Source organism: Protopterus annectens, chromosome 7.part0 (genome assembly GCF_019279795.1).
Source record: "Protopterus annectens isolate FY-2018-M chromosome 7.part0, PAN1.0, whole genome shotgun sequence".
NCBI classification, from domain to species: domain Eukaryota; kingdom Metazoa; phylum Chordata; order Ceratodontiformes; family Protopteridae; genus Protopterus; species Protopterus annectens.
The window spans coordinates 1785286505-1785313798 of NC_056739.1; the positions used below are offsets into that span (position 1 = coordinate 1785286505).

General features: G+C 37.3%; 1 protein-coding gene across 1 annotated transcript in view; it reads left to right on the plus strand.

The window, feature by feature from the left end:
• Nucleotides 1-3420: 3420 nt before the first annotated feature.
• Nucleotides 3421-27294, plus strand: part of LOC122806191 (putative gonadotropin-releasing hormone II receptor) — a 49305-nt gene continuing 25431 nt past the window's right edge. The window contains exon 1 of the mRNA XM_044076423.1: nt 3421-3684. Coding sequence (XP_043932358.1) covers nt 3444-3684 — 241 coding nt within the window. The 5' untranslated portion in view covers nt 3421-3443. The remainder of the gene's footprint in view (nt 3685-27294) is intronic.

Genomic DNA, 27294 nt, shown 5'->3' on the forward strand with positions numbered 1-27294 from the left:
ACTGAGACTGTATGTATGTATGTACATATGTTGGCAAAGGACACTGGAAGAGAAGGGGTTAAACAACTAACTTAACTCTTAATTTAAGAAAAATACTGCTAATTGGACCACATTTTGGGCCATGGAAGTGCTTTTCTCCCAGCACTGAATAGGACCAGAGACAGCATGTCTGGAAGAAGCCTTTGTTCATCAGCTCAGTAAGAAGAGGGGAAGCCCCAGGCACTGCCATAAACATTAGCAAACCTTTAGATATTCAGCTTATCACATCTATGTTAACATCCTGTTTCAAGCTTCAAAGGGGAATAGCGTGAGAACCTATAGTCAGGTCACCTCATTAGGTCATTCTGCCACCCATGTTGGAAATTTTAGATATTACGAAGAGATATCTCTCAGTATTGACTATTTTGTCTTGGGCCTGACAACAAGAAGGACCATTCACCATGCCACCTGGCTTGCTCTATTAATTAAGTAAGGAATACTAATTCTCCTAGATTCAATCAGGGTATTATAGTGAAGCTTAGTTTAGATATTGTTTTTCTTTCTTTGTCTAAGTCTGTCCATCAATGTTATTTTCAATAGTTCCTATGATTTGAACACTGTGGTTTACTGTAAATATATTTTCAGTATTTTCATGCTCTTTTAATATATATTTTTATAAATAAATAAATACATACATTTTATTATTTATTATTAAATATATTTAAAACGTTATTGTGGCTGGTCCTTTTAGAAAGCATTTAACATTTGAAATTGCTTACATTTATAAGGTGACACTATGTGGGGCACTCCTGAAGGACTAGCTGTTTTGATCAACTACTAACATTTGTAGTAATATTACACAGTATAATTGAACACCCTTTGTTAAGGACCTTAGAGTAGCTGATTGTGAAGGGTCTGGTGGCAGTGATGACTACTTTATACTCTGGGCAGAAGGGGGCACAGCAGGTAAATCTGTTCCAGCCTTTCCCAGGTGTGTGTGTGTGTGTGTGTGTGTGTGTGTGTGTGTGTGTGTGTGTGTGTGTGTGTGTGTGTGTGTGTGTGTGTGTGTGTGTGTGTAATGTGTGGGTGGGTCAGCTACATGGAGCAGGGAGATAAAGCACTGGTTTCACAGAGAGTGTGCTGGAGGACTTGGCCTAGATATTCCACTGAGGACTTTATTCTGTAGCTGTGCTAGTGTGGAGCCTTACTGGGGCTCTGGAGGGAGACAGGTATAAATAAATCCAGATCCTGGGCAGACTGTGTTCCTTGTCGACTCTTAAGGAAATTGTACTTGGTGCAGAAAGCTGCATCTGGAAATACTGAGTGTATCCATTTGTATTCCAAGTGAACGTCCTTCACCAGCATCAGTGGTGATGAATCAGGGTCTTTGATTACTAGCCTAGTGTGGGGACATCACAGTCACATCCAAAAAACATATAAAACGGAGTCCATGAATGGCACAACAAAATCAGTGTGAATATTTAGTCATGGAGTTGGCATTCATTCCATAGTTATAAGATGAATGGGGAAGCTGTCATATTATCAGGAGCAATGAGTGTTTCAGAGGACTAACGTGAATATTATTTATAGCACTATTAGTAGTTGCTTTCATGCAAATAACCTCTGCTGTTCAGAGGTCATATCCACAACCACTTTCAAAATCGAGTTGATGAATGGCATAACAAAGTCATTATGAATATTGAGTCATGGAGTTGGCAGTCAATCCGTAGATATAAGGTGCATGGGAAATACATCATATTATTGGGGATAATGACTGTTTCAGAAGTCTAACATCATTATCCACTCTCAGCAAATGTTGGTGTTTTCTGTGCCATCTATGTGTTTTGACAGAGTGATGTTTGTGTTATATGAGATGGTTATTTTTTCAGGTTTGTTAGGGTTTTCATGTTAGTAAGAAAGTGGGGAGGTTTTATTCAACTGCAAACATAGTTTGAATTTGTTGTAAAATATAGATGTATTATGTAGAAGGGGTGCAGGATTTTTTTTTTCTTAACAATATTTGGCTTTTTTAATATTTTATTAAAGTCATAAGAAAACAAGGGGTTTGTGCCCATGAAAAATGTCTGTTTTATTGTTTGATTTATTTAAATATAGTGGCAGGTCACTGTTTATATTGCAATATTGGCAAAAAAAACAAACTTTGTGATCTTGTCTTTAGATATGATGCTGGTGGACATGGTAGCTCATTTTAGAGCATTTGGTACACTAATCTTTTTCTAGTTGTTAAGTTCACGTCAGTTGTAGGGCATCAAATAATGCTATAAGCCAGCAGCTTCATTATTCACAGTAATTACATGTCCCTATTAAATGGTATCCAGTAGAGCTCAGCTCACTATCAGAAGTGTGAGACCCAGTTTTATAAACGACCACACTGAAAAATAAACTGTGATTCAAGGAAACAACCGCAGATTGTGAAAATCATTGTTACACCATTAAAGTGTTTTTACATGCCACTGTTATACCTTTAAAGTATTTTAGAGGGGCTTCACTCCCTACACATGCTGCTTTCGAGGGCTTTGACTTTAACACCCTCTACTACTTTTAAGTGCTAAGTCTAGCATAAATACTTCAGAGTAGGGGGAACTAATCTGAGAGATCACAAACACGGATTTAGTATCTATCCCCCAAGATTCTTAATTTCAATTTGCAATTCCACAGCTCATGGTTATGGTCATCAGAATTACAAAAGACAACCATTCCATTACCTGACATATTAATTAGATGACATTAGCACTCAAGAAATAACACTGACAAATTACGCATTGAATTTTTTTTTAAATACCTGCTAATGTTGGTTGCATACAATCTCTTTAGGTCACCCTTTTTTATGATGATGTCACATATGCGTTAAAATGTTTTGCCATTTGTGCTTTTACTTTGGAAAAGTTTATCGATCAGTAGCAGTTGTTTAGCTATCACTATGTAGAAAACATGCAATAGCATTGCTCTTTTGCCTTTTTCAATGTAGTCATATTAATCTGCCAGAAGTATGAGATGGCTCAGTGTTATGAGCTTTGTCAGTGTCATTATAAGTTTCACATGGAATAGATAAGGATAATTAACAGAACCACATAATTTAAATAATATATGACTATGTTATATTTTGCCCATTGGAGCTCTGAAAGATATTGCTTGCTACTATTAAGAATACATGAAAACCACAAGCAATCAAAGGGGCAGAATTCTGACAAGAGAAGGTGTATCAAAATAATGAATTGCTGTTTTTATACTATGTAGTAAAGCTGAAAGAGTCTGTTGGTGACAACAAATCTGGAAAAGAATACGTGAACAAAGTATGTTTGCATTCCACAGTAAAATTTATTATATAGCCACTTGCAGTGTGTAGATGTCAGTTTCAGAGTAATTTCAGTAAAACTGATGTTACCAACAATCTCTTTAATTTCTGGAGTGCAGTATGATTTAAGGTGACATTTGTATGAGAGATGCAATTTAATAAAGCCGTTTATCTTTCTTCCAAGCTTTTCTTGTTTCACATGGTGACTATCACTTCGCCCCAGAACTTCACCCAATGCACAACACGAGGAAGCTTTCAAGAGCACTGGCAGGAGACTATGTACAACATGTTCACGTTTGTTTGCCTCTTCCTTCTGCCTCTACTCATCATGATCTATTGCTACAGCAGAATCCTTGTAGAAATCAGCAGGCGAATGAGTAAAGGAAGCAGTGAGTAAAATGTATATAATTTCTCATTAGTCTGGTGAAGAATATGTAATTTAGAAAGTGAAATATGTCCTCAGCACGAAGGCTGTATTAGCATGGTTGCCTCTATGCATGCAAAGTGACTAGGCAACAAGGAAGAAAGGACTTTTTGGTACAATGAATCAGGGTTAAGAGGCCATATACATAGTTTAAACTTGCTACATAGAAACATGTTTTGTATAACATAACTAAAACAACTTATGATAATTAAAATCACTTACAATAACTCAAAGAAATCCATATTTGCTGGGATGAAAGCACTAAAGTGAGGTCTTACAGAAATAAATTTGATTGTTGCTCAGTCTCTTTGCATTTTTATCACCCACTGATTTGTAATTTTTCATTTATCAGTTGTTCAAGTTTTACCCAGTTTTTGGAGTAACTTACAATAATTTGTGTTTGTGATTAACTGTAACTCAGATTTATTTCACTCATAATTTGATATTTTGTACATTAAATTAGGAATACATTGTTTGATGACTAAAAAAAAGTTAGGATTGGAAAGTAGAATTTCTTCCAAAATCAACAAATACAGCATGTGGGAAGTAAATAAAATTAAAACAAGAAAGTGTAATGCTCCTTCAAATTAAAGATGTCACTGTTAAACAGCATGGATTACTATAGGAATAATCCACGCCTGGGTGTGGGTAATGCTGGATTTACCCACGGTTGGTGTGGTTTGGTCATAAGGGCGAAGCCCGAGTGGCCAAACAAAGCCAACCGTGGGTATATCCAGCATTACCTACACACAGGCGTGGGTTATTGCTATTATACAATGACATTATTTAAGGAAAAAAAAAAACTTTTCTTAAATAATGGCATTGTATAATGCCTCCTTGCTGCCCTTCCACAGCTGTCTGGTATTCTGCGGCAGTTCTGATGTACTGCACATGCATATGCCTATGCAGTACATCATAGCTGTGGGGAAAAGCAATGGAGAAAGCAAGATCTCCATTGCTTTTTACAAACTGTTTCACTATGTTAAATGGGTTTAACATAGCGAGACAGCTTAAAAAAAGCAAAGGAAAATCTCCGTTACTTTTTTAAAGCTGTCTCGGTATGTTAAACCCAATTAACATAGTGAGACAGTTTTGAAAAAAGCAACTGAGACTCTCCGTTGCTTTTTTTAAAGCTGTCTTGCTATGTTAGACTCATTTAACATAGCGAGACAGTGTGAAGCAATGGAGATCTTGCGTTCTCCATTGCTGTAAAAAAAGAGTTATAGTAATGGAAAAAGTCTGGGCGACCGGACCTTTTTCCATTACTATAACTCTGATTTACAACGTGCATGCTGACCAATCAGCATGCACGTTTTTGAATATTAATGGGGGTCATTGTATAATATAGCAATAACCCACGCCTGTGTGTGTGTAATGCTGGATTTACCCATGGTTGGTATGGTTTGGTCACGAGGTCGAAGCCCGAGTGGCCAAACAAAGCCAACCGTGGGTAAATCCAGCATTACCCACACCCAGAAGTGGGTTATTGCTATTATACAATGACATTATTTAAGAAAAAAAGTAATTACTTTTCTTAAATAATGACATTGTATAATGCCTTCTTGCTGCCCTTCTGCATCTGTCTGGTATTCTGCGGCAGTTTTGATGTACTGCGCATGCGTATGCCTACGCAGTACATCAGAGCTGTGGGCAAAAGCAACGGAGAAAGCAAGATCTCTGTTGCTTTTTACAAACTGTTTTGCTATGTTAAATGGGTTTAACATAGTGAGACAGCTTTAAAAAAAGCAAATCTCCTTTGCTTTTTTTAAAGCTGTCTCGCTATGTTAAACCCATTTAACATAGCAAGACAGTTTTGAAAAAAGCAACGGAGAAAGCAAAATGTCTGTTGCTTTTTACAAACTGTCTCGCTATGTTAAACTCATTTAACATAGCGAGACAGCTTTAAAAAAAGCAACGGAGAATCTTCGTTGCTTTTTTTAAAGCTGTCTCGCTATGTTAAACAAGTTTAACATAGCGAGACAGTGTGAAGCAACGGAGATCTTACGTTCTCCATTGCTGTAAAAAAGAGTTATAGTAATGGAAAAAGTCCGGACGATCGGACCTTTTTCCATTACTATAACTCTGATTTACAACGTGCACACTGACCAATCATCGTACACGTTTTTGAATGTTAATGGGGGGGCGGTCGTTGCATAATAGTCTTGTTTAGTGGCTATCAGCCTCTGACACATAAAATACTGACTTAGGGAAACCGTATTATGCACTTAATATTACAAACAGTGCAGAAATAATAGTCTTGTTTTATAGTTTACTTATATACTGACTCCAGTTCCTTCAGACATGACTTTACAAGTTTTAAGACAATTATAAATCAGTTTACTAGAACAGATATTTATTATGCAGTCTAACTAACAAGCTTCTCATAAATATCAGAATTCTAAGATATTTGCTTTTGTTTGAAAGAGTAATGACAACCAGGTTGCTGTCTGCAAAATTGTTTTTGACCTTGAAGCAGTTTGTGAACCAGATGATCTTTGATAACAAACACAATAATCTTAAACTTACAACCTTACAAACTTGAAGATGAAAACTACCTGGGACATTATTATCTACATTTTCTTGTTGTTATTTGATGAACAGCTGTGTAATCTTAAACTCATGAACTCATGAACTTGAAGATAAATAAAAACTTGGAGCAATTTATTTTTAAAGAATGCTTTTATTCAGAAAGGAGTTTATATAAAACACTGCAAACATAGCTATTTATATCCACTGACTTTGTAAATGAGCTCATTTGTATAAAAATGACTAAATACAATTGTTTTATTCTCAAATAATTCATAATTTAATCCTGAAATTATTACAAAATCTTAAAGTGATGCATGTCACTTAGTAGTGTGAATTAAATATCATGTGTAGAGTGGTGACACAAAATGCAACATTTGCATTCCATTCTGCTTTTGCAGAGAACTTCACTGGTGGCTGTTTCCCATTGTACTCCTATTTTCACATAAATGATTTAAAATGAATCATAGGAGTATAAAAATGCATCATCACATCCATTGTTCTCACCCTTTCTGTTGTGTTCTTTTAATGAGCATAGGTTCATAGGTTCATAGGTTCATACTAGGCAGGATGAGAATACTATACCCATTAGTTTGCTGTGCCTCTGTCCAGCAGTGATACAGAGATGATTTCCCATCCACTAAGATTTCTCTTGAGCAGATTCAGTGAGGGGCTCTGCCTCACATGGACTCGGATTCTGTTCCATAGTGTAGGGAGTCTCTCCTCCAGCACATCCTATTTATATCCGTGTTGAGGTTTAAGTCTCTTGCTTGATTTTTTGAGGTGGAGCATGTCCATTAATTCCGGGTTGGACATGGCCTTGTATGTCAGGCACAGATCACCTCTGAGCAGACAGTATGCGACTGATCGAAGCTGGAGTTTCTTCAGTACATATGTTTGAGCCTTTATCCTTTTGGTGAGGAACTTTTGGGGTCTTTCCAACTGCTGCAGGTGTGGGCATTGTACTCAATCATTGGTCTGATAAGTGAAGAGTACAAATGACCTCTCCTGATCCCTTCATGATCAGGTGGGCAATGTAGAAGGTCTTCCTAACCACTTTGGCAATGTGAGTGTCAAAAGAGAGGTTACTGTCAACTTGGGTCCCCAGGTCCCTGATAACTTCTTTGTTTAATGGATTACCACCTATGTGGTAATTATTTTGGCATTTAGCTTAAGGCCATGGCTCTGGCACCAGTTATCCATTTCTATGAGACCTTTCTGGAGGATGTCTTTGTCTGATGGAGTGTCAATTATGGTGCCCAGTTTGCAGTCATCTGCAAATTTTGTCAACCACAATCCCCTATGTTTGCCTGCACTTCAGAAAAATAAATGTAGAGTCTGACATGGCACCAGCAACTCTAACCCTGTGTGTTCTGTCCTTGAGCCAGTTTGCAACCCATCTTGTGACATATGGGTTTACATCTAAGCTGGTGAGCTTTTCTATGATGCCAGGTAGGCTGTGTGAACTGCCTTACCTCATCAATGACCTTAGTGACTGTTTCGATCCAGTGTCTGTAGGTCCATAGCTTTGCAGACAAGGCTCAAGATTAAACAGCAGCCTTATGTGTGGGTTTAGTTCCTCATTGAGTTCACATCCCCATTGATGCTGTGTTTTTGCTTTAAAGAGAGCAGCTCTCACCTGGGCATCTGAGATGTTTGGAAGGCTAGACTCTGGTGGGATAGATATTTCTCCTTTGGGGGGAGGGAGAAATTTGCACTGAACCTGTCTGCCAGTATGTTGGCAATGTCTGTGGGTTCAGTGATTTTTATCATTTTGGACTAATTCTGAGCATATTTGGGAGTTTCCACCCAGGTTTCTAACATAGCTAAAGAAGGCTTTATGATTGTCTTTTGTGTCATTAGCGATTTTTCTCTCAAAGTTGGCCTTGGATGATTTTATGAGTGATCGTAGTTTTTTGCTAGTATTGATCAGAGATGCCTTCCCATTTAGGGATTTTGCTCTGTCATGTAGTAGCTTTCTCCTCTTGTTGTACAGTTTGTTTATGGCTGGAGTCCACCAGATGGTGGAAAGGGTCTTGATTTTATTAGGGATTGCTTGATCCATACATTCCTGGAGGTGCTCGAAGGCATTTGTAAGGGTTTCAGCAGCGTGGGTTGTGGTTTCCACTGGCTCGGGGGCCTTGAAGGATACCACTCCAGTCTTAAAAAGTGTGAAGTTTGCTTTTGAGAAGTTCTTCACTGTGGTCTTTTTTGCTGGGGTGGGGCGGATGTGGATCTCCAGTGAGATTAATTTATGGTCTGATCTCACCAATGAGGGATATACTTCTGGTGTGGAGCATAACTTCTTTACTTCAATCTTTGGGCAGAGGGATTCATGTTTTAGTGTTCACATATTATAATTGCACTTCAATAAATTAATAAAGGAATATAAACATTGTTGGCATACCTGTTTCTCTTAACAAAGAGCATATCCTATTAAAAGTGAAAACTGATGTATCATTGTTTTATTTATGTATTTATTATTTGTGTGAGTTATTTCTAAGAGGGCACCACCAGAAAGCAGATATTAAAAAAATAAAAATACAAAGTCAAAATCTGGACACCTAGACAATGCAAATATTTAATAAATACATTTGCATTTATTAAATATTTGCTTTGTTCAGTTGCCAGTTTTTGAGTTTGTGTTTATTGTATTTGACATCTGTTAGGAAATCATAGTGAATTGTACTGCCTGAACTGAAAACACCTGCATCCCTGAATGATGCAGGTCAAAGCAGGTATGCAGACAATCCTGGCAAATAATATACAGTTGCACAGTAAATAACTATAAATTGTATGTATGTTTTTTGGTGGCTTCTTCAAGTTCTGCCTGGCATCAGAGATCCTACAAGGGAAGCATACAGTTTTCTCAGGCAAGACTTTTGTGTGCACATGATTTTTGCAATGGTTTAAAACGTTAGAAAAAAATATGGGTCGTGTTACCATATTTAATCATAAATAGACACTGTAATGGTTACCAACAATCTTTGTACTTCTCCCCAGTAAGTCTCTCTCATACAATATGCAGATAATTCTACTTTCAATTGTTCTTCTGATAGTCCAAACCATCTTCAACAAATAACACAAGACACCTTTAATTCCCTTGAAACCTGGATCCAACATGTTCAACTTCTGCTCATCTCTAAAAATTAAACTACTCTTGTGTTTTGCCCATCTCGCATAGCCTTGACAAAAGTCATCTAAAAATCATATCCCTAAACAACACTGACATTGAAGTGGTATCTCATACTAAATTTCTGAGTGTGATGGCAGCCTAAAATTCGGGTTCCTATCACATTGATAAACATTTAGAATGTTGACATCTAAATGTCGAATACTGAAAACCACAAACGGCAAGTTACACAAATGTTTTCCAAGGGAAAAAATTTGCTTGGCCATCATTATCAATTTGCCCTTTTCCTGATGTACAGTGATCTCAGAGTTGGTATATTTAGTTGGGGTGTGCTCCCCACTTGGTTAGGGTTTTAAAGTTTTTTTTGTTTTTTGTTTTTTGGCCAAGCAAATTTTTTTCATGGGGAAAAATTTTGCATAATTGGCCCTTTGCGGCTTTCAGCATTCAACATTTAGGTGTCAACTTTAGGCGTTCAGCAATCTAAATGTTCAACATTGTAATATAGACACTAAAATTTGACCTACATATTCTACATCCAATTAAAAAAAAAAAAAAACACGCCAAATTTTAGGAATATTCTACAGAACCTAAAACTTCCTCAGAACTTTTTTAATAATACTGAAGTAATCCTACCAAATACCTACCTACTACCATCACTTCTGTATGGAGCAACCATCCTTACAAACTTTAAAGCAGTTCTAAAAGCTAAACATGAGCAATAAAAGAATAATGCATTACTGCAAACAAACCTAATTAAATCCATCACTGTACTGCACTAAAAGAAGAAGCATAGCTGGCTCAATCAGCATCATGGGATGATACCACATACAACACCACCACCATCTTATCTCTTAAGTGAAGAAAAAAAAGCACTTCCTTGTATTAAGTTCATCACCACACACCACACGGTAGTGTTTAGTTTATTACAATTATTGCCATGACCTCTTCCCACAGCTAACTCTTGCAGTGAAGAAGAAAAAAAGCAAACTTCACTGCAATAACCTGATCATGGCATTGCAGTGCTCAAGTTATTACAGTTTATATCCACACTCCACATACCACTCAACTGTCCAGATTTTTACTTCATATTTCTGGTCTGTTCCTCATGAATTTCTTTTTCTGGTAAATCATTGAGGACTGAAGTCACGAAATAATGACAGATATTTGAGTTTCAGACTTCATATCCTACAGAAAAATACATACTAAGGCAAACACTGCTATTCTAGCAACTTTTTAAGTTTATAAGAGCAGTATTTAAAATGTGTTTCTATTTTTTGCCTTTCCCCCCCCCCCCCATTATTTTCTTGCACTGAAATCGGGTTACAGCAGTTACACAGTTGCATCCATACACCATCCAGCTAGCTCTTTCATTAAAGATCAAAGAAAATAAACAGTTTTTTTTCTTTTAAGGTGTAGCAAACTGCTTGCTACAAATATAGCAACCAGTTGCTACAGTTTAGAACACAAATGGAGCACTACAGTGCTCAGGCTTGACCACAAATGCAATGCAGGCTTTTAATAGCCAGTATTGCACTAAAGAAAGACAGGTCATTCACACATGATGATGGATTGCCGATCATGCCTCTAACCCTTTGCACATGAGGCAATTGCCCTTCTCACTCCACTCTAACTACTCTTCTGACTAAAATAACTAAATTGTTTAGAACTACCTGTCTAGCTTACATACACCCAACTGATCATAGCCCAAAAAATAATAAACAATCTTTCAGTATGCCCAGCTCTGCAAACAGTTCTCTAAAATTATACCTCACATCCTTAAAATCAAATGTAAAACAACTTGTCAAACATAGACCAAAAAATGTGCTTCACAGTGTACTTTAATACTATAGAAAAAGCCTGGGACTCCTATAACAACTAGGTTATCATCCAACTCCACATGTTGAAACTTCATTAAGAACATTCCTATCTAATTCCTGGCTCAGTTCATGTCCTTTAATTAATTTTCCTCTTTCAGTTAACCATCATCTGGTAATTACAGTTTTATCTCCCATCCCGGTTTCTTGCAGCCATCCTCTCCCTTCACTTTCTCCAGCTATGCTCATATTTCATACCTTCTATCCCTTTCCCCTATCTTACAACTATCTCCCGTTCCACTACTAAAAATCCTACTCACTTTTTATGCTACAAATAAGTACCTATACTTCAAGTTCTCATTTGTAATTTGTATCTCCATCTCTTAACTTTACACATACTTTTCTTTTCTTGTGTACATATTCTCCTTTCTTTACTAACCAATCTTTGCTCACTCTCATCTCTGACACACTTTGTCATCCTATTAATGAGCCTTTTTCTCAACCAACCGCTGTGTATCTTTATCTCTTTTCAATTTGTATATTTTCCATACTTATCTCATCTTTGCTTCCAGTTCTCTGTTACTCTCTATCTTTAACTCTTGTAATTTAAACAAATTAAAATTAGTTATCTCACTAGACAATCTTACTGTTTATTTGGTTACTCTTTATTATATTGTATTATATTTGTAAAAATGATGAGCTTTAGAACTCTGTAATTTTATATTGTACTATTATTAATGTCAATCTATATTGTCAATCTATATCAAATGTGTATATCTGTATATTCTACTGTTTTGCTTTCAGGTAATAAGTTGGAGCTTTTCTCTCTGGGACTCCAATAAAAATGGGTTATTGTCCATTTGGACTTTCCTGGTTAACAAATGTCAGATAAACAAATAACTGTCTTTTGCTCAGACCAAATCATCGCACACTGACTTCACAATAAAACTAGTTATGTAACAAAGAATCTGCAATGTCTTGTCTGTAGTCAGTCTTACCAAGACTTTCTGCTTGAATGCATTGACATGAAACGAGTTACTATGACATTTAATGTAGAATATGCTATAGTTGCATATATTGAATTCAAGCACTATACCCGGATGTAAAATGTTTTAATTAATTAAGATCAATAGCACTGCATCTTACTGTGCTTTTTGTATTTGACATCTACAACACCTTATAACATCCTAGCATTTTTTGTAGCTGGTATTCTTAACCAATTTACCACTAAAGGCTAAGCAAAATGTGAAAGGACAAGGTGTGAGAAATGAAATAACACTAAGGGCATGATTGATAATAAATGGTACAACAATACAACTTTTACTAGATTTTTGTGCTGAGTTGTGCTGCTGTCCTCTTTAATGGTATATAGTCATGAATGTTCTCACAAGGGCAACATATCATTCTTCTGGAATGTACATGGCTATGAATCATTCAACTGAGCAGTTTCCCTAGCAATTAAGTATCTTAACAACCTAAACTGTGAAGTAGGTCATGTCCTACAAGTACCACCTCACACACACATATACAAACACACACACACATCAACTGGCTTACTCTACTTTTTTGGGTGTAGTCAGACAGGGAAGGCTAAGTGAACCACAGCTGTGTAATTGATAGTGACTCCTCTCTCCCTAGTCACCTGTTATGAAGGTATGAACTATTTACATGCATTCTGGCATATCCCCTATACAGTTATTCTGGCACTTGGGCAGAGCCACACGATGCAAACTGGACTGTGCTTGCATGCATTGATGATTCTAGAACATGAATATGCTGGATTTGCACTTTTAGAAAAGTGAAACAGAAGATGAACTAAACTGAGTCAGTCTTCAGCCAGTATATTAATCTGTTAATTTGTTAACCTGATAATGTGATAAAAAGTGGACATCTAAGATAAGATTTAAGTGACACAGGAAGGTTACTATTTTAGTAGGCATGTGATTTCTGCACTGAATGGTTCTGATGTATACAGATTTATCTGAACAATCTGTAATGGTTTTTATAATTTTGGTATCTTATTTACTCTGTCGTTAATGCTTATAATTACTGACACTTAGTGCATTATAGGTCTGAGAGTGAAACAATATCACATTGAGTAGAATAGCGGGCCAGTGCTTTCTTTTAGATTAATACATTATTGGAATTGAGATACATGAAATCTGGCCACGACTAAATTCTGAAGTTAACAAACAAGTCCACCCATCCATCCACAACCCATTTTTTCCCATTTTTGCACATGGGGTTGGGGTATCACTTCAACAGAGACAATCATCTAGAGCCAAGTTTTGAACCTCTGGGTGGCTAGCCCAGCCATTGTGGTTCTTCCACACTACACACTTGCATGCATGCTCACACCTATGGCCAATTTAGAGTGTCCAATTCACTGCATATCTTTGGAAAATGGGATGAAATTGGTGCACCCAGAGGAAACCCATGCAAATGCAGGGAGGATATGCAGACTCCAAACATCAGAAACCCCAGCCAAGAAGCAAACTGGGGAATCCCTTGCCATAAGGTGATAGTGCTATCCACTTTGCCACTGTGTCACCCTAGTCTAAATCAAGTACCATGTCAAAACCAGAAGGCATGAAAGATAAAACATCCAGAGCATCTGGAATATAAATGAAAGAAGAGAAAAAAAGTAAGACGAAAAGGTGGTAAGGCTGCAAAAAATAGTTTGAGTATTGAATCTATACATCTAAAGTCAATAAGTGAGAGAATAAAATGACCGTATGAAGGGAAAGGAAGGAAAGGAAAAAACAAAACTCTTAGGATGAGGAGAAACTAAAGCATCAAGCTATCTCATAGATGATTAGGAGTAGTGGTGCTAAATGAAAATGCAAGTTATATAAGGAAAGGAAGATGAAAATGGAGAAGGGAGATAATGAGACAACTGAGAATAGATTTAAAAAAGTGAGAGTTATTAAAGCCTTTTTTCTGAAGCTAGCAAATTGCACTGGATATGCCATTATGCAAACCTTCTTTGAAAACTAATGGTTAAGAATGGCATTGTCATCTCTATATAAGTTGACACAGGAAAAAGTGAATTCTGTGCTTAAAGTAAACACCATAAATCAAGTTTATAAAGAAGGAAACATTTGATTAAAAAAATAAAGAATACCACTTTAATAAAGATCAAAGTATTGGTACTTAACGGGAAGTACAGAATTGTAAGAGTTAGTTTGCAATAATTTTTGAGCAATTTAAACCAAGTACAAAATGAAGAAGGGACATTTAGAAAAAAGATGACTAAGGAAATACAAACATATAAGCAGTGGAGTATAAATGTGAAGAAAAGCTGCCTCAATGTAGAAGCAGAATGGAGAGACAATGTGACAATTAAAATATGTCAATAGAAGGGAAGAGGATTCCTCTGGATTTGGCAACAGATGTGATGATTATGGCAAGTAATCAAAGAATAAAAACTAAACCAAAAAGAATGGTGGTGGATAAATAAAACTCCAAATAAAACACCAAGCACAATCCAAAAAGAGGTGCGGAGAGCAGCAAAGTGTCCACAAAATGCTTTAATTCAAATCAAGTAAAAATCCAGTATCCAAAAGACACACGCTACGAAACACGTTAATGCTCTTAACACATGCGTTTTTGTCTGGACGCATGTGTTAAGAGTGTTAATGTGTTTCGTAGCGTGTGTCTTTTGGATACTGGATTTTTAGTTGGTTTGAATTAAAGCATTTTGTGGACACTTCGCTGCTCTCCGCTCCTCTTTTTGGATTGTGCTTGGCGTTTTATTTGAAGTAATCAAAGAAGCCAAGTAGTCAGAGAAATGAAAGGAACTGAGATGCATAAGGAAAGAGAAGAAATGAAGGAAGGTATGAAACAAAATAGGAAAGGACAAAAGGAGATATGTAGTATAAGATTGAGCAAATTTATTAATAGAAATAAGGAATGAAAATTGACAACATTTATGGCTGGAAAGTTTGATTCACATGTTATGTGTAATATAGGTATTGTAAAAAGAAGTTACTTTTTTGGCAACTTGATAAGTTTCATTTTAGATGATGTTATACAAAAAGCAGAAATAACATGAGTTTCGAGAAAAAAAAACATGCTGCAGATTATGGCTATATTTAATAAAACCATCAAACTGTATATAAGGTAACAAACCATGTTTAACCTGCATGTCTATGAAATATGATAGGAAAACTGAGAAATATTTTGTCAAAAATTGGAACAGGTGAAACCCTGTAAAAATATCAGGAAGGAGATTGATGAAACATGAGCATGACATGCGGATTAGAGAAACAACAAGAAGAGAAATAAAAGTATAGTAGAGAATATGCCAGTGTTGGAAAGGAAAAGAATGGTGAAGATAGTGAGAAAAGAAGAAGAGGAAGCGCGCATATATAATATTCCAGGAATCCATAAATAAAATCACTCAAGTCAATATCTGATGTGATATTTAAGAAGAACATCAATGTAAATGATTGTTTTTGGATGAAGACAGTAACAGAAAGACCACAATGGCACATATAATGCAATAACATATTTAAGAATGAAGTAAAGCAAAATCAAGGAAAGCTAAATTACTTGATATGTGTGCAGTGATGTTGAACCAAGACAGAAAACACATTATAGAATGATAGTCAAAGAGAAACAAGTAAGACTGAGATGGTCTCCCAAGGCTCCTTAGATGTCTGTTAGAGAACATGGCAGATATGAAAAATAACACTAGATATAAATATTTTGCAGAATTAAGAGATTGCAACATAGAAAACCTGTGGAGTCCATGGGTAGTGGATAATGAGAGTTGTGTTCTCCAAAAATATGACACATTTAGCATCTGTGTAAGAACAGAAAAATATGTGGGTCATGCAAAGGGAAGTCTAATGATAGTGTATTTAATTAAACAACACAGCAGTCAAATTAATAGAAACAATTAATATATACATTCTAGCAGAAATAATAGATATAGATAAGGAAGACTGAGTACTGAGTACCTAGATCCCAGACGAGGGAAAATGAGAAGCAAAGTGAGAAACAGATGGTAAGCCTTACACAGAGTAATAAGTGGTGGCATCGCAGTTGATGGGATGTGGAACTGCATGATTACATGTTGGTTTGATACATGTAGAGGACAGTTTACACTTTTTTACAAATTATGAACTAAAACAAATATAGGCAGGAACAGGAATGACAGAAAGGTTAATGTATATGAACTCATTAGTGAAGAGCACAGGATAATACATAGTTATGGCAAATCTAGTCCCACAATAGGTGTTATTATTCTGGGGAAAACAGTATTGGTCTGTAATGCTTTAGTCACAACTGGAACACTGTTATAATTTACCTACCAAGTTTAAAGTTAATGTAAGTAGTGGTAAAGAACTAGAAAAGATAGGTAATACTTTGGGAAATGTGAATATTGCAAGAGGGAATAAAAATGAATACTCAGGCAGTTGTCTCATATATGCTAGCAAATTAATTTTTGGAGAAATATTTAAAAGGAAGTAAAGGAGGTGAATGTATGCCCAGTTTTTAGCATTAACAGAGTGAATAAGGGAGATTTTAGTGGAAATGTTAGAGGAGACATAACAATGAATGATGGAAGCAAAAAGAGAAATTTGGACTGGTTTGAAGAGGAGTGTAAAATTCAGAAAAAGAATACTTTTTTGGTTTAAAGAATTGCCTGAAATCAAAAGTGGAAGAGTAATTGATGTCATGCAATGTGGTAAAAAGGAAGTACATAATGATAAGGTAAATGAAACAGTAATTAAGGAGAATAAAATGGTAAAAAATTCTACAGGAATAAAACTAAACATGACAAAGAAGTTTGGAAAATCATGGTGATACAAACAAATTTAAAATATAGGAATGATACATACAGCTACTGCAGATTGGATGAAATATTATATGAATAAAATGTCAATGTTATGAGGCTGAATTCATATAGGAGCTCAGTAAGATATTTTGTAAACTCTAATGTTAAAAATGTCTTAAACAAATTAAAAAAAAAGATAAAGCAACAGGACTAGACAGGATAATAATCATATATATAAAAAAATCAAATAGCTAAATGGCCATTAATGCTATCATTCCAATTCATAATAATTCTTGGGAATAATAAGCATTCTGAGTCCTGGAAAAATGCATACAATAACTGATATTTGCAAAAAGGAACACAGAATATCTAACTATACTGTATATTACCCCACAATGTTGCTGGATACATTGCAAATGATTTTTCATCTATAATGTTGGAAAAGATAAATAAAGAATTTACTACACATGGGACTTTCACAATTATAATTGCCATAAATAGATAATAAATCATTAGCAAGTACCTGTTATTTGTCAAATCACTTCAAACATAAGTATGTAGGCTTAAGGAAAGATAATTTATGTACCATTCTTATACATTTCGAAGCATCATTTGACAATCTAAGTAAGACCATGATGTTTCAGATTATTATTTTCACAGGAATACCTAAAGAGTTAGTTATGGCAATCTATTAGCTTTTTAGCAGAAGTTGCTGTTAAGTATAGGATATTATCTACAAATCTGTTGAATTAAAAAAGGGGTAGGAAAGGCTGCAAACTAGACCCATGGGTATATGTATATATGTTTTGTGTGTGTGTGTGTGTGTGTGTGTGTGTGTGTGTGTGTGTGTGTGTGTGTGTGTGTGTGTGTGTGTGTGTGTGTGTGTGTGTGTGTGTGTGTGTGTGTGTGTGTGCATGTATATACATGTGTGTGTGTGTGTGTGTGTGTGTGTGTGTGTGTGTGATAAAAATAGTTAAAATTATATCATAGGATAAAATAGGTGGTTCAAATCATGGTTTAGTGGCTAGTAATTGTCTATCCAAGGATTAGCCCTTCTTTCACTAATTTTTGAATGTGATAAGAAGCAATTAAAATCTTATAAAATGTAATGAGGGAATTTAACTTCAAAGTCATTTGTAATAAAATGGATAATGGTGTCTAATAAAAAAATGAAGAAAAATATAATTTATATAAAATTAAGAACAAAGATGAACAACCTCATAAATTCAAGTGGGTAGGTCTAATGCCTCTTCCAAAACCAATTGAACAGTGCAGGTATAGCATTTGAAATTCCATTTAGAAAGGATCATATATATGCATTGCATATAATTGCTACAGCAAATGAGGGATATAGCAAACCCCCATTTCTATCAGCAATTAAGAAAAAAAAACACAGGCTGAGTATTGAAGTGAAATGCTGTGTTATGGTCTAAAACTTAACTTCCTCAAAATTATTTATGGACCAGTAAGACTAAGAATGTCATTGCCTAAGTCCTTTCAATTCTGTCTTTAAGGAATACATTTAAGTTAATTAGTTAAATGCAAATCTGGATGATGCAGACATAACAGATTGTCTAAAATATTTATTAAGATTGAGCTTTAGTAAATTATTAAGTAAAATTCTAGGAAAAAGAGAGATCAGAATTTGGTTGTTATATAAAAACACACAGTGATCAATATATTTAGCTTTAAGTAAAGACGTATTTGAGTACATCAGAAATGTCTAAGAAAAAAATAATAACAATGAGAAAAGAATACAGTCTATGTTTGAAAAGAGTTATAAAAAAGTCCTGGGAGGCAAAAAGCGTAATAATGATTAGGATGAGCAAGTGCTTAAAGTTTTATGCCAAATGAGAATCAGTATATAAGGAAAAGTTGTAAAAGAATACTTTTCAAATAGATGAAAAATATAATTATTTGTGAAATATAGATTTCAGCATTGGAATTCACAACAATTCTCTCCACCCATGCTAATTGGTCAGTGCATGTTATTCAATTAGTGTGATGGAGAGAATTTCAGATGTAGAGATGTGTTAATGCCACACAGAGAAGAATCTCATTAATGCCTCATTACCATTCCCCTTAATTGAACACTGTACTGTCAGACCTGACAGCATTTGTCATCTCCCTATCCATCCACACCTTGTGACTGTAGAGGATCCACCCTTACACACACACACACACACACACACACACACACACACACACACACACACACACACACACAAACACACACACATACACACACACACACACACACACACACAGATATTGCCAAACAAGCTTCTGCACATACTTCATTGCACTCAAAGAAACACTCATTTGCACATAGACAGTTTCCTACCTAAGTACTGTAGTGTGAGCAACCATGGTACACTGATTCTCTGAATGAGTCTGCCAAGTTATTTGGTTCTTCACCATTTCTGAGTAAGGCAATTTGGCTAATTAGCGTTCACCCCTGTCCTGGAATTCTGCAGTACATATAGCTTCCTCATTGAAACTAATCTCCATGCTACAGCAGCCACTAACGGAAAATTATTGTGGCAGTCCAGCCTTAAAACTGAATGGAGCCATGGTGGTGCAGCAGTAGCATTGTTGCCTCCCAGCAAAAGGTTCTCCTGTTTGATTCTTGGCTGGAGCACCTTCTGTGTGGAGTCTGCATGTCCTCCCCGTGGTCGAGTGGCATTCGAAAGACATGTGTGAATGGGCATGCCTTCGTTGAAGGTTGGGCATCAAGCTGGCACCTTGGCTCCATAAAAATCTACTGCCAATTATGACTGGAGTTCTGTGGCAACCCTTAACCAGGAAAAGCCAAAAGAAGAACAACCAGCCTTAAAACTGAATAAAATTACCATGATGGGGAAATCTTCTGACTTCAGGCTTCTTCATCATGGTAACTATTTATGAATCCATGTGTACAAAGGGAATATCATCAAATCTGTAAGTATGAAGAATTTTGGGAATTGCTCTGAATCTTCTTGGGGGTGGTTAAAGAAGACCTTTCTGAGCTTATTCTGAAACAGCCAAAACTGCAAATCCTTCTAATATGTTATTAAAGAAGTATTTGAAGTTTGAGTTATATGCATGTTAAACATAAGCAATATTTGATAAATTCTGTTTAATACTGCAGAAGGAGTCACAACGGAGGAATTAATTAAATATTTGTGCAAATAAGGGAAAATAAAAAAACAGTTGCTATAGATAAATAAATTAACTGAAATGGATAGGTGCATGCTCTTAAGTGTATGCTGTTAGGTAGTAGCATGACTCTATGCAGTTCAAAAGCATCAGCTACATGGGGGAAGCAAGATGGAATTCCATATACAGATGTTTTATCCAGGTAAGGCATAGAGAATATGTGTATATAAGAGTATTTATCTATGTGTGCACGTGTTTTTATATTTGTGTGAGAGCTAACCATTGCCTAACACAACCTTTGCCTTTTATGAATGAGGAAAATTAATCTATAGGACTTCCACGCTGTACAAGTGTCCTAAATGAGCAGAATTGTCAGGCTACTTACAAGTCTCAATGTCACAGGTCCTGCTACACTGACTACTGCATTAATAGATAAGTTCAAAAGTCCTATTGCCAAGAAATATAAACCTGTGCTTCTAAGCAATGCAATGATCTTGAATTGGACAGGATTGACTAGTAAGCAAGTAGCACTGCATAGCTTTGCATACTATGTAACCAATGACTCTCAGCATTAACTCTGTTTATCTAGTGGGTATGATAATGGAGTTATCACTGTAATTATATAGTTTTACACTTTAAGACACTATAATGATCAGCAATGCTTCCTTATTTATCTTAATACTAATACACAAAGTGACATAAAATTGTATATATCAGGTGAAACATCAGGTGATACTGGAAAAACTGCACTATACATAGCACAGCTTGAAAGATACCATATGCAAGTTATATTTTTAATTCTGCAGATAAGCACAGTTGTCATATTTCTGTGAATATCTCAAAAAATAAGCACCACAAAGCAAACTGTTAGAAATATGAGAGCTGACATCAGGCTCAGAAAAAAAGTGCTTCATATATTATCTTGTTCCTGGAGGACATAGTTGGTAGCCTATCATGTCAGCTTTAGTTAATTTAGCTCCATTTGTACCTGGCAAAATGTTTCAAACCTAACTAAATGCTGCTGATTGAGGTACTGGATGCTTAGAGAATAGAAAGCAGTAACAAGAGGAGAAAACATCACAAAATCACCAAGATATGCAGCTCCTGGAGCAAACAGTGGAAATGTTGTGAGGTGTTACAGTCAAAACTAAGGGGCTGAAAGACTGGATCCAAAAACAGGAGGAAAACATATGCACCATATAACAAGAGCTTATTACACTCAGAAAGGAAGTCAGGGATACGTTAACTATAATTTTAAACCAATGACAAGCTATATTGCTGCTTGAATAGGAATTATCATCTCTGACAGTCAAGATGGAGGATATGAAAACTTATCCAAGATGAGAAATTATTATTTGGGGCTATGTGAACAGGTTGCCAGATTGGTCTAATAAATTGTACATTAACAGTAGGAGGTGATGATTCTTCCCAGAGCTTTATATTTATGTAGCATTTACCTCTGAAGAAGAAGGAGTTTACATGGATATGTAGATTCAAAGTCTTTGTGAAAGGTTTGTTTGGGGGACAAAAATTAAAAAAATGGCAGATTGGGAGAAAAAAATGTATCTTGCGAGGAAGTAAGGTGGTTGGGATATGCCAAATGTTGACCAGTATTCAAAAGGCATGGTGGTGGCAGTTATGTAAGGGCAAGATTTGTTCTCTCTGGTGTAATTTAAGGAAGTAAAAAGGGCTAAAAATGTATGGCAGAGTGGGGGAAGGATCTTTGTCAAATTAGTTTCCAGCACTTGAGAGTTTTGTCTATTGAATAAAGATGGCAATGATATGAGCTGAACAGAGGTAGATAAGAGCATTATACTTCAAATGGAAGGATGGATATGGAGTTGTACATGAAAGAACTGAAAATTTGGTCTGAGTTGGAGTCACAATGTTATAAGGGTCAATAATATCAGATCATATCACTGCACACAATACAAACATGAAGTAGTTTGAAAGATAGTGGGCTAAGTTAATGTGAGAAGAGGGTAAAAAGTTAAATCAGTTAGAAGTGTAAGGGTCATGGCAGGAATGGTGTCCCGATTACTGTACAATGTGACATTTGGAATTGTTTTATGCTGTGCTATATTTATACAAATATCAGGAATAATACTTTTCTGTGTCTATTATTATATACAACTTTTCTTTAATGTGTATGTATATTACTTGGAAATGTTTAATAAATATTGAAAAACATGTATTATGTTGTTGCCATGTACAGTTTCTATGATATGCAACTATGTATATGAGTATATATAGAGAAATTAAATTGTTGAATTTTTATCAGTATGATGTGATATTGACCTTAAGAGCTTCCATACGCTGACTGCTAAAATTATTAATATGGATTTTAGCAACATTGTTAGCTGTACTTCTTAAATACCTTTTGAAAGACAATTTCTGTTTTTAAGCAAGCAGCACAGTGGTGCAAATTTTAAACTTTACTGGTTTTCCAGTACATTCCTCAGTTGGATGTCCTCTATATAGAGACTACAAATTGGCCATACTTCACTGGGTGCTTTGACTTGCTTATTTCATTTTAGATATGTATTTTACATTTGTTAACTGAGTGAGCGGGCTAAACAAATGGCCTGTTTCAGCCAATTACTATGCCATGCCAGTATAATTAAATAACAGTTTGACAGATGTACAACTGAATACTACAGAAACATAAATGCTTTTTAGTTGTAAAAAATAAGATCTACAATGTATACATCTATTCATGGGTGGGCTCAGCTTGGAAGTTCTCAGCTATTCTCTGTACCACCTACATTACAGTTGCACTGTCCATTGTCACAGTTGCAGTTTAACCTAAATGACTTAATTTGCTTAATAGGTTCATAGGTTTATAGGACATTACTAGGCTAACAGACTAAGAGCCCTTGCTAGCCTAGCTGCAATAACCCAGTTTTAACCAATATATGACCCCTGCGGCAAGAGGATAGCATGGATTTTTGCCTATGCATTTAGTATCTTACAGATTGTTCCTGTTCATAAGGGACATAGGCACTACCCCAGGTGTGAATTTGTGAAACCAACATTCATTGATCCAAATTGCATTTGAACAGGACCAGAGAAGGGCTCTGATCAATGTGAATGGGAAACCTGTTCCAAAGAAAGGGCAATCCCTGAGACACATATATGTTTCTCTAGCCTGTTTTGTTTGAGTCACTGACTAACTTTAGACCCCTAGATAGGGTAACCCTTGTGCTGTTTGACTTGCGGATGTGTAGCAACTCCATCATGGCTAGATTTATGAGTGCCTTGCAGATCAGGCATTGGCCACCCCTTACTAGTCAGTATAAAGTCATAAAGCTTTGAGTCTATCCACACAGGACATGCTGTTTACACCCTGTATTTTTTGAGAGGAACATCTGAGGTCACTCCATCTGCTCTAAGTGCCTAGTCAAGTTCATAGGTTCATAGATTCATACTAGACTATCTGCCCTAGGGCATTTATAAGCCTAGCCAGAGTGTGTTTGGCTTTCACCACCCATTTTAAATTAATTTTGCTATGCCCTTTTTCGAGGTTAGTATACTGTGCCTCTGTCTAACAGTGACACAGAAGTGATACCCGGGGTAAACCTATGATCTCCCATCCACTCATCAAGATTCCTCTTGAAGAGAGTCAATGAGGGACTCTGCCTAACCTGGACTGGGATTTTATTCCAGAGTGAAGGGAGCCTCTGGGTTATGAATCTGTCCCTCCAGCATGTCCTATTTATTTCTGTGCTGAGGTTCAAGTCTCTCGAGCGTGTAGCTCGATGGGATTTGGATTTTCTGAGGTGCAGCATGTCCATTAATTCCGGGTTGAACATGGCTTTATGTCAGGCACAGATCGCCTCTGAGCAGGCGGTATGCCACTGAGTAGAGCTGGAGTTTCTTTAACCGGGCAGCATATGGCATCTGTTTGAGCCCTTTGATCCTCTTGGTTAGGTACTTTTGGGGTCTTTCCAGTTGCTGCAGGTGTCTGGTAAGGTACATCCCAAAAGGGGCATTGTACTCAATTATGGGCCTGATGAGGGATGAGTAAAGAGGCACAATGACCTCCCCTGATCTAGATGTGAATCCCTTCATGATTAGGTGGGCTATATAAAATGTTTTTCTAACCACTTTGGCCACGTGGTTGTCAAATGAAAGATTGCTATCAACTTGGGTCCCCAGGTCCCTAATTACTTCTTCCATAATTAATGGATTACCACCTATGTGGTAATTTGTGGGCACTTTGTTTTTGCCAAAGGGGATGACTATACACTTCTTGGCGTTTAGCTTGAGGCCATGGCTCTGGCACCAGTTGTCTGTTTCTATGAGGCCCTTTTGGAGGATGCTTGTGTTGGCTGGAGAGTTGATTATAGCGCCCAGTTTGCAGTCATCTGCGAACTTGGTCAGCCACAGTCCTTTCGTGTTGGCGTATACCTCCGAGAAATATATACCGAACAGGAGAGGTCCCAGGACTGAGCCTTGTGGGATGCCACTTGCAACTGGTTTGGAGTCTGACATGGCTCCAGCAATTCTAACCATGTGGGTTCTGTTCTTGAGCCAGTTTGCAACCCATCTAGTGACATAGGGGTTTATATTTAAGCTGGTGAGCTTATCTATAATGCCTGAGTGTGGTATTGTATCGAAGGCTTTTGCGAGGTCCAGGTAGGCTGTGTGGACCACCTTCCCCTCATCAATGGCCTTGGTAACTGTTTCAAAGAAATCAACCAGGTTTAAGAGGCAGGATCTGCCCTTAACAAAGCCGAACTGGGTAGGATCCAGTGTCTGTAGGTCCCCAATATCTTTTTTATGAGGTCCATGATGATCCTTTCCATAGCTTTGCAGACCAAGCTAGTCAGGCTTATGGGGTGATAGTTTCCAGGATCCATTGAGGCACCACCTTTGTGGAGAGGGACCACTGTTGCTGTACGCCACTCTTTGGGTACATATCCTGTGGTAAGACTGAGATTGAACAGTAGTTTTATGTTTGGGTTTAGCTCTTCTTGGAGTTCATGTAGGACGCAGCCCGGGACACCGACTGGTCGCATTGACACTGTGTTTTTTGCTTTGGAGAGGGCGGCTCTTACCTGAGCATCTGAGATGTCAGGGGGGCAGCACTCTGCTGGGATAGATATTTGGCATTTTGGTGGGAAGGGGGGGGTTTGCACTGAACCTGTCAGCTAGGATGTTGGCAATGTCTGTGGGTTCGGTGTATTTTTTGTCATTTTGGACCAATTCTGAGCATATCTGGGAATTCCCATCCAGGTTCCTAACATAACTAAAGAAAGCCTTGTGATTATCCTTAGTGTCCTGTGCAATTTTTCTCTCGAAGCTGGCCTTAGATGATTTTATGAGTGCCCGTAGTTTTTTGCTAACACTGATCAGAGATGCCTTCCCTTTTTGGGATTTTGCTCTATCATGTAGTAGCTTCCTCCTTCTATTCTATAGTTTGTTTATGGCTGGGGTCCACCAGACAGGACGCCTGCCTTTGGAGGATTGGGTCTTGGTTTTATTTGGGATTGCATGATCCATGCATTCCTGAAGGTGTACATAGAATGCGTTTATAAAGGATTCTGTGGTCTGGGCCATATTTTCCACAGGCCCGGGGGCTTTGAAGGATTCCACCTCGGTTTTGAGGAGTGTGAAATTTGCTTTAGAGAAGTTTTTCACTGTGGTTTTCTGGGCAGGGGATGGGGTCAGAATGTGAATATCCAGTGAGATTAGTTTATGGTCTGATCTTACCAGTGAGGGATACACTTCTGGTCTGGAATATAGAGTCCCCATGTTGGCGATGATCAGGTCCAGTATGTTTTCCCCTCTTGTGGGAGTGGTAACAAGTTGTTCCATAGTGTTTGAGTTTATAAATTCTAGGAACCTTTGAACTAGGGTGTTGGAGCTAGAGTAATGCTCCCAGTCTATGTTTGGGTAGTTGAAGTCATCCAGTATAATGGTGTTTGGAGAGACCTTCATATTTTCCAGTGTTCTCAGGAAGGCCGAGTGGGGTTCCTGGGTTTGGGAGGGTGGTCTGTAGCAGGCTATAAACTGGAAGGCAGTTTTACCCACTGTTAGTTGCACATGGATAGTCTCTGATGCTTCGTGCTGTGCCACCAACCTGGAGGTGTGGGTATCTTTGACGAATATTGATACTCCCCCTCCTTTTCTGGTTCGGTCCAAGTTTTGGGGCCGAAAAGCATGGTATGAGGTATAACCTGGCAGTGCTGGGGTGCTCTCGGGAGCCTTGAACCAGGTTTCTGTTACTGCACAGATATCGATGTTCTCCATGCTAAGGAGAGTTTTGAGTGCATGCATCTTGAGGTTTAGACTTCTGGTGTTGAGTAGCATTACTCTTAGTTTCTTATCCCTTGTGATACCTATGGAGGTGGGTTTGTCTTTTGAGCCTTGCCTAAAAAGGCACTATGGGGGTAGCAAGAGCCTTTGCCAATATCCAAAAGCCCAGGGGTGACAGGTGCAAGCCGTCCCTAGCGAAGCATCGTGGCTTGTCGAGCATGTCATCCCAGGCTGACAGGCATTGGATCCCCTTTGAATGACACCAATACTTAAGCAAATTGTTGAAATTGATCATCTTGTCTTCATATTGTGGCATCATTCTTGGTGAGGGTAAGATGCTACTCAAGGTCAGGGTCATACCCGCCTGGGCCATATGCTCAGAGAGCTTCTCTATGTCTCTTTTCATGTAGTCCAGTGAGGTACGTCTCAGGTCATTCACACCAGCATGGACAATGATGGAGTCATATTTGTACTTGCCTTGGAGTGACCTGAGTGCTTGTGTTATGTGGTGGATCCTAGCGTCCGACAGGCAGCTCACCGTGACCTTCTCCTTGTTCAGCCTGGTGAGCGGGACTTCAGTGTGCCTGATGATAGAGTCACCTATTTCAAGTACATGCCAAATGGTGCATTCTACTCAATTATTGGTAGAATGAAGGCTGAGTAGGAGCATAATTTCCTTGGATCTGGAAAGCCATACCTTAACTTATAAGTTGTGCAGCATAAACACTTCTTCACCACTGAGGACACATGATGGCAAAGTTCAGGCTACTATCTGTCTGTATACCTAGATCTCTGACATCTGAGTCTACCATTAGGGGTGTGCTACTGATGTTGTAATTTGCAGGGGTATTTGACTTCTCAACAGCTATGATAATGCATTTTTTCCTTTTAGTTTTAGACCATGGATCTGGCACAGAT